This window comes from Ochotona curzoniae, unplaced genomic scaffold (genome assembly GCF_017591425.1).
Source record: "Ochotona curzoniae isolate NIBS_2020 unplaced genomic scaffold, NIBS_Ocur_1.0 contig_2404, whole genome shotgun sequence".
In the NCBI taxonomy this organism is placed as follows: domain Eukaryota; kingdom Metazoa; phylum Chordata; class Mammalia; order Lagomorpha; family Ochotonidae; genus Ochotona; species Ochotona curzoniae.
Window position 1 is genome coordinate 3,598,950 of NW_024465451.1, and position 15,413 is coordinate 3,614,362.

Genomic DNA, 15,413 nt, shown 5'->3' on the forward strand with positions numbered 1-15,413 from the left:
TGAGGACAAGGCCACCCCCGATGGCTCCTGGTCTTCAAGGGTGGGTGGCAACGAGTGAGCGGCACAGAAAACAGCCTGGACCTAGCGCTGCCCCAGGTGGAAGTGAAGTTTGGAAGCTGACACAGCCCGGGAGGCCGAGTCACCAGCACTTGGTGACTGATTGGCTGGGGAGGGTGAGGCGGGAGGAGGAGTCACACGGATGGCTCTGAGGTCTGGAGCTGGGGGACAGCCGGTGCCACCTCTGATCGAGTCTGTGAGAAGAGCCGCTGCCAGCCATGGGCCACCCGGACCGCTGGCCTTCAGGCCTAAGGACTGGGAGGGGTGGCCCGGTCGTGCAAACTTCTCCCCCCAACCACCTCCATGCCCTCGACTCATTAAAAAAAAAAAATCTCAGCCGGGATTTTGAACCCAATGGTTTGTCATCAGGTGTGAGGGTCCACTTTGGGGGGGTCTTCCAGGGTGAACCCCCTCCCTCCCGGGGCAGTCTGGCACCGTGCGGGCGCGGCCTGGTCAGGGCCCTGGCTGCGGCCTGGCCTAGGTTCTCCGGGAAGTGGGTGGCAAGGCTGCGCGGCCTGGGCGGGACAATGGCCGCAGCTGCCGGGGCCCCGGGAGTCCCCGCGCTGGGGAAGGGGCTGTCCTAGGGCCGGGCGCCGGTGCCCTCCCCGCGCGCGCGGCCGGGCCGGGCGGAGGGGCCCGAGGAGTTCCTTTGTGGTTCTGCCTCCGGCGCGGCGCGGCGAGGCGCAAACGGCCGGGGTGCCGTGCAACTTTGCGAGGCGGCGGCGGCGAGCGCGAGACGAGGCCCCGGGGCCCGAGCGGGGAGCCCCCCGCGCGCGCGCGCACCCCCGCCCCCCGCCGGCCCCCTCCCCTGCGCGCCCGCGCCCGCCGCTGCCCACTCGCGGGAGCCCCCGGGGCGGGCGGGCTGCGCAGCCGAGGAGTCGGGGGCCCGACGCGCCCCCCCCGACACACACACCCCGTCCCCCCGGTCCCCGGAGCCCGGCTCCTGGCGCGGGGGCTCGCCGAGCGCACGGGGGGCCGCGCGGCGCTGCAGACCCAGCCTCCCGCCGCCGCCGCCGCCGCCGTCGCCTCGGCGCTTGCAGAACCCAGAAGTGAACAGCAGGCGACCCGGAAGGTTTGCGCGCCTCTCTGCACCGCGCCGGAGCCCGAGCCCGAGCCGGCGCCGGAGCCCCTAGCCGGGCCCTGCTCGGGCCGCCGGGCGCGGGGCTGCGGCCGCCTCCCGGAGACGCCGCCAGCACAGCCAGGTCCGTGCGGGCTCGGGGCGCGCGGAGAGCGGGCCCGGCGGGGGCGGCGAGCGCCCGCCCGCGGGAAAGTTGCGCGGAGTTGCGGGCGGGGGCCGGGTCGGGGCGCGGACGCTGTCAGCGCGGGTTGGGGTGCTCCGAGGGCCGGGGGGCCGCCCGTGCCCGGGGCCCGGCCCGGGGCGGCGGCGGCGAGGCGGCGGCGCGTGGGGTCGGAAGTGTCTCGGGCGGCGTGTCTGGGGCCGGGCTCCGAGTGGGCGCGCGCGCGTGTGTCTCCCTGAGCCGGGCTATTCAAACCTGCCGCAATTCTCCGGTAAACAATGATTCATGGGGCTTAATGCAAATAAACGGGTTGCAAACGGCGCGGTTCGCGCACTTCGTAGCCGGCCGGGTGGAGCGGCCGGTGCCGGATTTCTCCCCTTTTTTTGCAGATCTGCAGAATATGGCGTCCCTGTCCTGTTTTAAAAATAAGCCAGGCTGCCATTTTTGTTTTTCTTTTGTCTGAAAATTTTAATAAAACTGTCTGAGAATGTGGGAGAGGCGGCTGGAAGCGGAGGGGCACCCAAAGGGTTGGCTTTTTTCCTTTTCTTTGGCGAGAGCCGAGGCTTGCCGGGAGGTGAGACACAATGCAATTGCGCTTTAAAGAAAAAAAAAGGGGGGGGAAGCTGCCGGGTGGTTTCGGGGGGAGGGCTGGGAATTTAAAGTTAACTCGGAAAGTTTTTTTTTTTCTTTCTTTCTTCCTTTTTCTTTGGCTTCTTTCAGAAGGTTTCTTTTTCTTTCTCTTTCTTCTTTTTTCTGGAAGGTGGTGAAATGTGGTCCCGGGGGGTCTCAGGCCGGGTCTGTGTCCCCCGGCAGGCCAGCCGCCTTTGCAGGATTTGGGGGAAAAGTTAACTGTGGGTTTCCTGAGAGCCAGGAGACATGGAGGGTTAGGGATGGGAGGGTTTGGTGTTGGGGGGGTGGACTGGGGATGTGTTTCCGGGAGGGGGGGACATGGTAGGGAACTCTGTCCTCTGCTGTGTCGGGGGCAAGGCTGACAGCAGGGCTGGCTGACTGCGGCTGGGCCCCAGGTGTCCACGCAGGACCCCTGTCACAGGACATAACGCTGCATTCTGGTAGTGTGGACCCTTCAGGAGCCGGGTGTAGGGGGGTGGGCCTGTCTTCTTCATGGGTGGCCAGGACCCCCCTGTAGGTGGCAATCCTGCTGCGGGGGTGGGGTGACCCTGCCTCCTGAATTCAGCTCAGCGTGCTTGGTTGTTTGCATTTGGGCCCTCTAGCCAACCTTGCGGCCCGGCCCTCCCAGCCCACCCGGAGGTGGCATCTGGGGGTGGAGGCCCCTCTCCCCTGGAGCAGACCTGCAGCCCTGGTGGGTCTTGTCTGGTTTGTTAGTCCACTGTGGGGGGGAGCCTGGCCCGTGTGGCATACCTTCTGCCACCCCACGCAACACCCTGCAGGCTCTGAGTCCGAGGCAGTTTGGATTTCCATAAAGTTGCTAAAGTCACACTTAGGGTATGAAGACCAAGCTGGCCCATTGGCTCCCCGGGGTCTTGGCCGTGTCCGAGGCTCCAGGAGCAGGGTGGGGACTGGTCCCTCCCAAGTCGGCGGCTCTCAGCTCCGAGTGGAGCTCGCCCCTGCCCCAGCACCTCTGGCAGGGGACCCTGAGGGCACCTCTGGCTCTGCTGCTCCCGAAGCACAGCGGCCCTGGGCTGCAGAGCTTGGCATGCTTGGGCTGGAGGGTGCCAGGTTGGCCATTTGTGTACAGACTGAGAAACTAAGATGTAGAAAGGGAGAGTGACTTGCCTGAGGTCACACGGCTAGAGAGGAGGAAGGTTGTGTTGGGACCCGGATGCTCAGGCCACCCCTGGGGGATGCTCAGGCCTCCCCGGGGGGGGGGGGGGGGCGGTACTCACTCGTGTGCCTGCTGAGGACCCTGACCTTTGGGCAGTTTGTTTTGGGCAGAATGGGGCTGGCATGGACCCTGTGACTGCTTCCCTCTGCTCCACTCATGATCCTTCCAGAGTCTTTGTTGTTGGTGGAGCCCAGGGGAATGGGGGTGGAAGAGTGAGAATGCTGTGACTCGGGGCCCTACCAGTGGCTCAGCGGGGGTGGCATGATCCAGGCGGGTTGCTTGGGGAGCAGGAGAGGTGGCACTGGGGCAGGGGGAGTTTCCAGCCAGGCCTGCAGACTCAACCAGGCCCTGTCCTAGCAAGCCTTGATGCTTCGGGCCAGGACTCTTTGGACTGTTTTCCGGGCCCTATCTCTCAGATACTTCTGTTAACTCTAGGGAAAAGCCAGAAACCCAGGCTCCAGAGACCGGAAGGGCCATGCAAGCTGTTGGGCTCAGAGAGACCAAGTCACTGCCTGGAAGTCACCCAGCGATTGTCACCCAGGCTAGGCCCAGAACCCAGGCCTGCTATCCCTGCCCCTTCCTCTGTGATGTACTCAAAGGGAGAGTGACCGACTCTGCCTACCGCTGGCTCTACCAGGTCCAGGGCAGTGCCAGGTTGCTGGGGACGGGGTCGCAGAATAATGCACTTGGTGGGGCTATGTATGTGGGGGTGTTTGTCCCAGTGCAGAGGACCTGGCCATCTGGGAGCTTGGAGAATGGGGTCAAGCTACCCGGGGGTGGGAAGCAGGCATGTGGGAAGCAGGGAGCATAGTGGGAGTACGGCCTGGACCTCGCTTGACTCTAGCTCATCCCAAGGTGGACATTTCGCTGCCCTGGCTGCCTGTTTATTGGGGTCCCTTCTTCCCTCCCTTCCTCCCTGCATTCGTTCATTCTTTTGCTGTTGGGCAGTTTTGTGTCACTTTGCTAACTCGCTTCTCTGTTCCTTCCTTGTCGTTCATCACTTTCAGGTTGATTTTCTATTTTTCCCCAGCTCTGATGCGCTCTGAGTTTTGCTTCTGTTTTGGCAGCTGGCTGGGCTTGTGTGAGGTCCATTTGTCATTTCATTGGCTGGTCTTGCCGTCGACCCTCTGCTGTCCTCCTGTCTGCCCAGGCCAGGACCGAGAGGGGAGGGTGCAGGTGCGATGCTCGCTGGGTGCCTCCATGAGTGGTCTGGGAAAGGTTCATTGCAGCTTGCAGCCATCACCGTGGCACACCTGGGTCTCGGGAGCAAGTTCCAGCATGCCACGTGGCTTAGGTGACTTTGAGTACATTCTTTCTCTCTGCGAGCCTTGTCTCTAAAAATGGGGGCACTCTGCAGTACTGGGAGTAATTCTAAAACAGAAGTGTCTGTATTTGTCTCCTAGGCTGACCGACACATGCTAGGAGCCCATATGTACCCGTGTCAATCGAATGGGTCTTTTTAAAATAGATATTTGTTTATTTTTATTGGAAAGGCAGATTTACAGAGGGGAGAGACAGAGAAGAAAATCTTTCATTTGCTGATTTGCTACCCAAATGGCTGCAGTGGTTGTAGCTGAACCTGTCCGATGCTTCTTCCGGGTCTCCCATGCAGGGTCCCAAGGCTTTGGGCCATCCTCGACTGCTTTCCCAGGCCACAAGCAGGGAGCTGGATGGGAAATGGAGCAGCCAGGACACAAACCAGTGCCCATTTGGGATGCTGGCACTTGGAGGTGGAGGATTTAGCTAGTAGAGCCATTGCACCATTTTGTCTGTGTCCCAGGCTGGCCTTGACTTTGAGGACCATGGTGACAGTTTTACAAAGAGCTAGAAGATCTGGGGGTTCCCGAGAGCCCCGTTCCAGTTGCCGTTCTATTGCGAGAGGCCTTCGAAAATTGCTGGCGTCTTGAAGAAAGTTCTTTCTGGGCCTGTGCATCCCTTCCTGGTATTCTCTCTGCCTCAGCTTCACCCCTACTGTCTCACTACCCCGGCCCTCCCGGCGTGTTGCCAGAACTCTGCTTGTCCTTGGGTGGGTAGCGCCTTGTACCTACCCGACACCTCGTTTCACAGGATTCTACTTACTGCCTGCCCTCAGAGAGCTTGCTGCAGGCACTGCCACATCAGCCCCAGTTTGTGGTCTCTGTGGCTCTGACCAGCCTGGCAAGCGTTCTTGCTGATTTGTGCCGTGCCCACAGGTGAGCAGGTGGCCTCCCAGCGATGTAGCTGGGACCTGAGTGGTAGTGAGGAGTGGCTGGGCGGGGTGGGGGTCCAGGTGGCAGGGCAGAGCCCAGGAGATGGAGTTACACCACAGCCTGTCTTGTCCATCCCCCGGGAGGCTTGGGGCTGTTCCTGGGAAATAATGAGATGATTAAATGCTGGAAGTCTCCCAGTCACCTGTGATCTGGGGGCCTGAGCTCGTGAGCAGCTTCCCGGCCACCACCTTTGACATGCGCATGCTTGGGTTTGAGCACCACATGGCATGCTCACTTCCTGCCAGACATGTTCCCGTAGCTCACTGGGCAGTTGCTAGGATTTTTTTTTAAGATTTATTTATATATTTGAAAGAGTTCTACAGAGAGAGAGAGATTGTCCATCTTCTATTTCACTCTCTATGTGGTTGAAGCCAGGAGTCATGAACTGCTTCTGGATATCCCATGTGGGTGCAGGGCCCAAGCACTTTGTCCATCATCCACTGCTTTCCTAGGTGCACTAGTAGGAAGATGGATTGAAAGCGAAGCTGCCAAGACTCAAACTGGTACCCACTTGGGATGCCAGCACTGCAGGTAGCGGCTTTACGTGTTATGCCACAGTGCCAGCTCCTCTTTCTGGTATTTGAACCCAGTACTTGAGGACTTAGAATCCCACAGCTGTTTGAGGGAGAGGCCCAGCCTCACTGGGTTCTGCACAGACAACCCTTCCGCATCCCTGACAGAAGGGTTTCTGAACTCCACTCAGAACCTACCTCCTAGTTCTCTCCCAGCTCACCAGCCTCTCTGGGTCAGAAGCACCTGCTGACAGGAAGGTTTGCTTCCTTAGCAGGCATGGAGTGTGCCTTGCTCCTACCCCAGGAACACCTTCTGAGAGGCTGTGTGCCTTTCCGTGGTTTCCCGGCTTCCAGGACCCGCCTTCTCCCCCATGGGTTATGGACACCTTGCAGGTGGGTGGCCTCAGTATGCACCACTGAAAGCAGGAGCCGGGGAGCGAATGACACTTCTGGGGGAGCTCACCACCCCCCATCCCTGTCTCTATCAGCTCTGTGCTTGAACTTGTCCGGGGATGTGGCCAGGCTCGGGGCGCTCAGGGAAAGAAGTCCTGTTCGTCTGTAGTTGATGCAGTTTATGCACACAACCTGGGAGCAGCATTTGCAATCTGAAGTCCCACATCACTGGGAGAGAGATGCGTGTCCCCTGTCAAACAGGTGGGCGTCATCAGGCATGAGAAGGAAGGAGCACACCTTGCCCAAGGCCACTGCTGGTGGGCTTTCCCTCCACAGGTGCCCTCCGGGCCCCCACAGTACCTGCAAGGGGCTCCCAAGACACAGTTCCCTCAGCTCTTCAGGGACAACTTGCTGGATGCCCAGAGCCAAGCCTGGACCTTGGGTGGTGTTGAGGATATGGACTGTGGGGAAGAGGTTAGGGGTTATGGGGATGGCTGGCTGGAGGTGGCAGAGGTGGCTGGGCAGTGTTCTCTGTGGATACAGTATGTGGGGGAGACCTGGGGCTTGAGGGGGTTCCTGCTTATCCATGTGTCCCACCCAGGTCCTTTGATAAGCTTTAGAGAAAGCATTCAAGATGCCTTGCAGGGACACCAACGGATACATTCTTACAAGTTCCAGTGTCATGTTTCTTTGCTCACCCTCCTTTGCCAGTTTGGGGTGCTTGGCTGTTTCAGGGGCTCTCCTGCGTACTGTTTGGGGCTGGCCCCCCATGCATACACGTGAGACACACGTACCCGTGAGAGCACATGCACCTGCCAGCACACAGCACAGCCACGCACCTGTGCGTCGGTACGTTCTCGCACTCGGGGTGTGCACCTGCTGCTCTGCTCGCCTTGCCCAGGGCTCCGTGTGTGCACACAAAGTGCTCCCCACGCAAGTGCCTCTTGCACACTCATGCTCAATGACACTGTGAGCCTGGGCCTTGGCCTTCTGGGTCCCACACAATGTCACTGCTACATAGCCAGACACTCAAACACATGAAGCCACACCCTGTGGCACCTCCTTTAAATTGCCCACCTGCATTGCACTGTGTTACTGGAGCACTCACTCAACCCCAGGCCCAGTGCTAGAAGCCATGGTAGGAGGGAAGCCTGCCATGGTGCCTGCCAGAGAAAGCACATAGAGTCCACAGAGGATCATGTGGATGACTGATTCGGGGTTCTGGGCACTGCTGGGGAGGAATGCCTTTTTTGCAGGGCTCCCCCCTAGCTTACTGCTTTGAGATTTGTTCTGACATGGGCGGGGGAGGGGCTGAAAAGAGGTGACATCTGAACTGTGACCTGAAGTCTCCCAGGAAAATCTCATCCCAGGAGGAGGGGATCAACTGAGGCTGGGAAAGCAAGGGAAGTGGGAAAGGTCAGGGCATTGAGAGCTGGGAAGGTGTAAGCCCGGAGTCGGGGGGTGGCTGTCTTCTGGTCGCCCCTGCCTCCTGGTCCCTGGGCTGCCTGGCCCTCCACAAGGCCCACCCGGGCTGCTGACTTCCACTACAGGCCTGAGCCCTGTCTGACCCACCCCACAGTCCGCCTGCCTTGGAGGCCGAGGCACAGCACGGGAGAGGGCCTGGGACCACCTGCCAGGACCTCTCCCTCCACCCCCCACCCCTGGGACCTGTCTAGAACATTGCGGGGGCCGGGCCAGGGCTGGAGGTCGCCGTGGCTTCCTGTTTAGAGTTGATTCCAGTCCCGGGTTTCTGCCAGTCGGCAGAGCAGTCAGCAGACCAGCCCACCCAGGAGTGCCGCTGGCGGGCCAGGTTCCTGGAATGTGGGAAAAGGCCCCCTTCCACCCTCGGGAACCCCCTGTTAGCGGCAGCAGCTGATATGTGGAATCCTGGCTGTGTGCTAGTGCTGTATGAAAGATGTTACACAAGCTAAGTCGGGGGTCCCTCACAGCAGCCCCAGTTCACAGATAAGAAAACCGAGGCTTGGGAGTTCAGGGAATACCATACTCCTTGCCTCTGGGGGGACCCAGGGCTCCTTGAGGGTCTGGGAATGCTTGACGGAGATCAAGCCCTTCTGTTTCACGGAGGAGGGGACAAGGCTCGTCGCGGGGTCCTGCTGCCGCTGCCCTGAGCGCTGAGCTGAGCAGGATGTGGTAGGGCTCCTGAAGGATTTGTTTATCTCTCTTTTTAAAAAATGTTTATTTATTCGAAAGGTGGAGTGACAAAAAAAGGGAGAGACAGAGATCTTCCATTCTCTGGTTCCCAGATGACTAAATTCTCTGGAGTTAGGCAGGCCAAAGCCAGGAGCCTAGAATTGTGTCTGGGTCCCCTAGGTGGGTGGCAGGAGTCCAAGGACTTAGGCCATCTTCTGCTGCCTCGGAGGCACCTGAGCAGGAAGCTGCAGCAGAAACAACAGTTGGAGCTTAAACCGTCGCTCCTCTGGGATACAGGCCGCGCAGGCAGTGGCTTAGTTTGCTGCTCGCTCTGCGGACCCCTGGCGGTGTGCGGACCCCTGGCCTTGTGCTTCGTTACTCTCAGGGCCCCCCATTTGCCTCCCAGCATCTGCCTGGGAGGACATGGCTGGAGGAGGCACTCGAGGACTGCCGCTCTCAACCTCTACACTGCTTCTGGCCCGCAGAGGGCATCCCGGAAGGATGGAGATGGAGAAAGACCTGGGCCCCCAAGCCTGTTCCCTAGCCTGGGGTGCCAGGCTCCCTGAGTGGGTGCTGTGGGTGGGGATGGGGAGCCCGAAGGGTAAAGGGAGGAGGCAGTGGGGGGCAGACAGAGTGGGCCAAAGGTGAAATCACAGCTTCCCTGGCCCTGTGCTCACTGGAATCTTGGCACCATCACTGTCAAGGTGAAAACAAGCGTTCCCAGCCCCGCAGGGTTGTGGAGACCCAGCCTCATTGCACCCCTAGCTCTCAGGAGCCTCCCTTCTCTCAGGCATTTCCCATGAGCAGTCTGAGGCTGGCAGCCCCAGGTCTTGGGGGGGTAGGATGGAGCCCCAGCGGCTGGGGCTCAGGGCTCCAGGCTGCACAAGGGGAGAGGGCCTGTGGACACGTGGAGATCAGAGGGGCCGTGGGAGGAGGCCGACCTTGAGCACGTAGGCGTCTCAGGGAGCCAGGAGGACAGACAGTGTTGGTGGCTCTTGGGTCATATGCTGGTCATTTCCTTCCTGCCCCATGAGGGCCTGTTCTTGGAACCCTTGGCCACAGCCCTCCCCTGCTCGGAGACAACACACGGTCCCCCATAAATTCTCATCAAGCCTTTTAGCTTGCAATCCTGGGCCGTTGTTTGAACTGCACACGCTGCCTCCCTGTGAGCTGTTACGTGGTACCCACAGCGGACCGGACACTTTGCCATGTGCTTGCTGGCCGCCAGGCCTCTGCACCTGCTGTCCCTCTCTGGGAATACTCTGTCCCTATCCTCCTGCCCTCCTGCCAAATGTTTCACCTTCTAAGCCTGCATGGAAAGTCCCCCGATTCTCTCAGGGAGCAGTTAATGAGCCTGTGGTGTGAATGAGGCAGATGGGCACCTGTTAGGTGGCAGGTGTTTGGCTGTGGGGCTTGCAGTGGTGGGCCTGTCCTGTGGATCTTGGTCCCAGCTGATGGGAGTAGAGGTGTGACACACAGGGGGTGTAGGGAAAGTGTAGAATGGGGGAGCCTAGTTCCTATCGGGAAGGAGAGAAAGTAGGCTCCAAGCTGTGATGTGAAAGAGGAGCCCGGTGAGCTGTGGACTGAGTGGGGAGAGCGGGGTCACAGCAAAGGGCCAGGTCGCAGCCTTGGCCTTGGGGGAGCTCACAGCTGACTTGCGAGGCAGGCAGTCATATCACTCAGAACAGCAACACCTGAGCTCAGTTGTTTAAGAAATCGTATTTGATGTATGTGAAAGGAAGACAGAGATTTTTCTATCCATTGGTTCACTCCTCATACCTGCAGCAGCTAGGGCTGGGCTGCGTCAAAGACAGGAACTGCATCTGGGTCTCCCACAAGAATGGTGAGGACCCAAGCAGTTGAGCCTTCATCGCTGCCCCTCCAGAGTATGCATTAGCAAGAGGCAGAGCCAGGCCTGAAGCCCAGGCACTCTGTGTAGGCTTCTGGCGTTCCCAGTGGCATATGCCCACTGCCCCGACGCCCCCGCCTGGAGCAGAGTTGACGGCAAGGCTGCCGCCAAGAGAGTGCAGCATGTGCAAGAGGCCCTGCACTGTGAGCATTCTGTCATAGAAGGCTGGGGTGGCAGGTGCACCCACCTGTGGGGGGGACATTTAGGGCTGCACCTCAAAGTGATGAGGGGCTTGGAACAGGAGGATGAGTGCCATGGATAGGCTCTGCGTGGGCTGATCCTCCCTGCCACAGCCCTGGGACGGCACAAACGGATGCAACAGGGCATCTTGCCTCTGAGCTCCCCGCTGGGGTTCAGGTGGCCCAGGGGCTGTGGGACGTTTGAACAAATCCTGCCCCTCCCCAAGCTCCCCTCTCAGCAGACACACAGGACATGAGATCCTGGGTAGGGAATTGGGGCGCCCTGCGCTGCCAGGCCCTGTTCAGCTTTCATGCATTCATGTGAGAGGCTGCTTCACCCCACAGAGGGCCGCTTAGATCCCAGGTGGATGGCAGGGACCTATCCCTGTACTTGACCCACCACCTGCTGCCCCCCTGGGCGTTCTCCAGCCGGAAGCTGGAAGCACTGGTCAGTTGAGCCAGCACTCAAGCCTGTAGGACCACTCCCGGAGGAGATGAGCCCAGCATCTTAATCACCACACCAGAGGCATGCCCCAGGACCTTTGAGTGTGATTGACATTATTCCTTCACAAAGCCACATAGCCACAGGACAGCAGAATCAGAAAGCAGGGGAGTGAAGCTGATCAAACCCAGTCGCTCTGCTTCCACGCAAGTCCAGACCCAAGCTCTGCCGCGTGTGCTGCCTTGCCTACCCCGCCGCCTTCTCTCAGTGCTGTTCTTACATCCTGTTGCTCTCTTTCCCTTATCTTTTTTTTTTTAATCTCTGTTCCTGTTTTATCATGAGGACCTTCTAAATGATGGGGGAGGGGGAACTTGCATTCTATTTCTGTGTGTGTGTGTGTGTTTTGAAGGGCAAAGAAAATTGTCCATTCCCCTGGCTTAGTCCTGTGGGGCTTTTCTTTTCCTTGCTTTTTCTTTGCTCTTTCTTTCTTTCTTTCTTTCTTTCTTTCTTTCTTTCTTTCTTTCTTTCTTTCTTTCTTTCTTTCTTTCTTTTTAAATATTTGTTTATTTATTTGAAAGAGCTACAGGGAAAGAGGGAGAGATGGAGCAAGCCTCCCCCCACTGGTTCACTCGCCACGATGGATGGCTGGGGATGGGTCAGGCTGTTTCCAGGAGCTTCATTGGGGTTTCCCATATGGGTGAAGGGGCCCAAACACTTGGGCTGTCAGGCTGCTTTCCCAGGCACATTAGCAGCGAGCTGGATGAAAAGTGGAGCAGCTGGGATGTGAACCGACACTACCCTGGGGCATTGGCGCCATAGGCAGTGGTTTCACCCACTGTACCACAGCACTTGCCCCTGTGGGACTGTTCTGAATCCTTTTTAGGGAACCCAGCTGCAGGGTGGAGAGCCTGGGCTCTGGAGTGCAAGGGAGTGGGGTCCTAGCCCTGCGCGCTGGGAAGACCTTGGCCTTGTGACCTCTTCTTTCTGGGTCTCAGTTACCAGGAGATGATGATGTTGCCCACACCCTGAAGTGCCAGGAACAACGGATGCTGACGCCCACAGCCTTGTGTTACTGGGTAATGAGACCTGTGGTGCCACCAGCGGGAGACAACTCTATGTGTACCACTTTGCCTTTGGATCATTTTCTAGGGATAAGGGATGGAAAATGGCATATCACCCATCACTGGGACGGGGAATGGAAGCCTTGTAAAGCCCTTGACATACTGTTGCCAGGTTGTTTTCAGAAGTAATCTTCCAGTGTACATTCTCTCTCTCACTACAGGGACGTGTCAGTGTTGTGCCCTCCCTCCAGCACTCCCAGTACTGGGTGTGACTGCCCCCTCTTCCCTGGTGCTGGGTGCTGGCTCACCCTGCCTTCCCCGGTCCTGGGTGCTAGCACATTCTCATCTCTGTTTAGACAGGTGAAACACATTTGTTTTGCACTGCGGACAGGTGGGACCCCTGGCTGAGTGCTAGCTGTTGCCATTCTTTTTGGGGTCTGCCAGGCTTGCCAGAGTCCACATAGCCAGCCCCATGTCAGGTCAGTTAGGAAGAGAGGGCGCGGATCCGGGGCGCAACCCTGGGATTTGGGAGGGGACGGCGGCGTTTTCCATTCGGTGACCATGTGGGTGCCTTCCCTCCGCCCAGGAACTCCTTTAACCATTGGTGTTTGTTCTGACCTGTGTCAGAGGCTATATAGTGGGGAAAGGTGACCAGCTCAGCTACGAGCCACAGCCTCGCCTGAGAACAAGTGTCCAGCAGCAGAGATGGACACGGATACAGAAAACCCACAGTGCCTGTGGTCCAGCAGCTCCTCTCGCAGTCCCGGCTTCCTGCTAACGTGCACCCTTGGAGGCAACAGGCAATGGCTCCAGTGCAGACTGCAGCAGGCATCTGGGGAGTGAATCTCTCTTTTCTCCTTTCAAATAAAATAATAGAAAAAAAATATTTTTTAGAAGGAATGAAAACAGAAGGACCCTGGTCATGGGAATGCAGGAGACAGAGTGGGCAGAGAGCTCCGACACTGCACACAGCCCAGGCGGAGAGGGAACAGTCCCTGAAGACTTCCAGGAGGGAGTGTGATCTGTCAGCCAGGCAGAGGGCTAGGCTGGAATCGGTCGGAGAGGTGGGGAGAGAAGAGTGCCCGGGGAGTGGACACCGCCTGGCTGATGTGAAGAAGCCTGAGAAGGGAGCTGGGGGATGCAGGGCTGGCTGGGACTTGGAGGTGGAGCAGGCAGTGAGGCCAGAGAGGGCCGGCGGAGCCTGGGCAGGTTCCCGTCAGTGGGGCTGTGATCCAACGGGGACGGAGGATGAACGGGCACCTGCCAGTGAGAGGCCAGAGCTGAAGGGGCACAAGGCAGAGCATGCCCTGGCACGTGGGCTGCCTCCCAACTTCAAGAGCTACTTGTATGTCACCTCTTCCGGACAGCCACCCTGACAACCCGCCACACCCAGGTGACCCACGCCTTGAGGATGGGGGCGCTGCAGGGCCCCACAGGTGTGCCAGCGTCTGCCAACCTCACCTTCCCCTGTACCTCCTGCCTCCAGAGCTGTTATCCCGTGCCCCCACCTTGGGCTACCTGCCACTTCCTGTATTATTATTATCATTATTATTAAAGAATGAGTGTGTTGTTTTCTTTACAAAAGCCACTAAACGACATTACTGAGACTTTGGAAGTCAGAGAAAGCAAGCCGAGAGCTGGAGCAGACCCTGGGTGCTGCCCACCCCCCTTTGGGCGTGCCTCCCATGGCTTTTCTTTCCGGACCCGGGATTGTATTTTTGCCTTCTTGTAATCACAGTGTACGGGCAGCTCTGGATCCTGCCCTTCCCCGTCCGTGTGGTCGGGAGCTTGTTCCCACGTGGCCAGGGGGCTGGGCAAGTGTCTGTGTTGAATGACTGTGGGATAGGCTGGGGCGTGGGGAGGGGAGAAGACCTAGACTCCAGGTCTCCTTTCTGTCCATTTGTCTAAGACTGAATGTCCTCAGGTGGCAAGGCCCGACATCTGGTCTACCCCTCCTTCTATCCTTCCCCCACCTGCTGCTGCATGCTGCTTTGTGGAACTTCCTGGGCTGGAAAAGAGTGCTAGATAGACTTGGTTGCAAACCCCGACTGGGCTCTGTGAACTCTGGAAAGGTGCTCAGTGGCTCTGAACCTCTGTTGCTCCATCTATACAATGGGTCTTTTAGGAGTGGCCAATAGACACACGGGAGAAAACACCCAGGGAAACAGCAGCAGTGGAATGTGCTCAATTGACCTTTGTGGTGCGGGACCAGAACTGGGTGGGACTCTGACTCTGTCATTGCCTGGCTGTGTGGCTTTTGGCTTGTTGGTCGACCTCTCTGAGCCACGGTTTATTCAGTGAAATGTGTCTCAAATCATTGGGAGCTGGCACACTCGGCACGTGGGTTCCTGAGTCAACGGTGGGTGCCATTGACTGTTGTTGTTGTTATTCCCATGTACAAGGTGCTGTTGGGAACACAGAGGAAGTGACTGGCTGGGGGTCAGGGAAGGCTCCCGTAGAAGAGGGAACCCTTGAGCTGGGTCTTGAAGGATGAGTAGAAGTTCGCCAAGTGGGAAAGGACACTCTAGGTAAGGAGCCCCCTGAACCCAGCATGCGCCTGTCCCCCAGGGGTCTGTGCTTCGGGGGCAGCTGCCGGAGTGGTCCTCACTGCTGCTGTCCCCTGCCTCCCCTCCGTGTCTGTGTTGTGCTGTCTGCATGTTCGTGTGTCTGTGTCGCCTCCGGGCCGTGCCACAGGGGCTGAGGGGGTGGGAGTGGCACTTCCTCTGCCTCCACTTCTCACCTTCCGTCTCTCTCCTCCCGGGGCCGGGTACAGTCCCTGCCTTTCTCCTCCATCTCCCTGGGGCCTCCTCTCCTGGCTTCCCCAGTGACCTCAGCACCCAGCGATCAGAGGGGTCTGGCCCTGCAGGTGGCCTTGGCTGATGGCTGTAGCCACACCTCCCAGTTCTTGGCGGTGCCCTCCCCATTCCCGGGGTTGGGGGGCCGGCTGTCCCCTGTGGGCTCTAACACAGGAGCACCAGCCGTATCCCCATTCCTCCTTTGCTGACTCCCACTCATCCTTTAAGACCCAAGACAGGCCTCCCCTCCCCTGAGACATCCTACTGATGGTCAGGGCCCTGGGGGGCGGGGCCCTGGGGGTGAGTGACTTGCCCAAGATCACACTTGCAGGTGAGCTGGGAGTCCCAGTGTGCCCTTATCCTGTCGGACAGTGGGCTATTCCCTGGGCCCAGGGCTCGTGTAGAAGTGGGGCTGGGTTTGAGGGACGGTCTAGAGCTGCTGGGCTGGTGGGGGGAGGTACCACGAGGGGAGGTGTGGCATCGTGGGTCAGTGTGTCTGTAGGCACCAGGGTCTGGGCAGATGCCAAGGGAAGGATCACCCAGGAAACATGGAGGCAGGTATGTGGGGGTCAAGCACAGAGAGCAGGGCCCGGGGTTCCTGGGAGACCCCTGTCTGATGTCTT

The 15,413-nt window shown here is 58.9% G+C and overlaps 1 protein-coding gene across 1 annotated transcript in view; it reads left to right on the plus strand.

Annotated features, from left to right (window-relative positions):
• Positions 1-1,128: 1,128 nt before the first annotated feature.
• Positions 1,129-15,413, plus strand: part of ZNF362 (zinc finger protein 362) — a 31,328-nt gene continuing 17,043 nt past the window's right edge. Inside the window, exons 1-2 of the mRNA XM_040974172.1 lie at positions 1,129-1,259; positions 14,398-14,523. Coding sequence (XP_040830106.1) covers positions 14,486-14,523 — 38 coding nt within the window. The 5' untranslated portion in view covers positions 1,129-1,259; positions 14,398-14,485. The remainder of the gene's footprint in view (positions 1,260-14,397; positions 14,524-15,413) is intronic.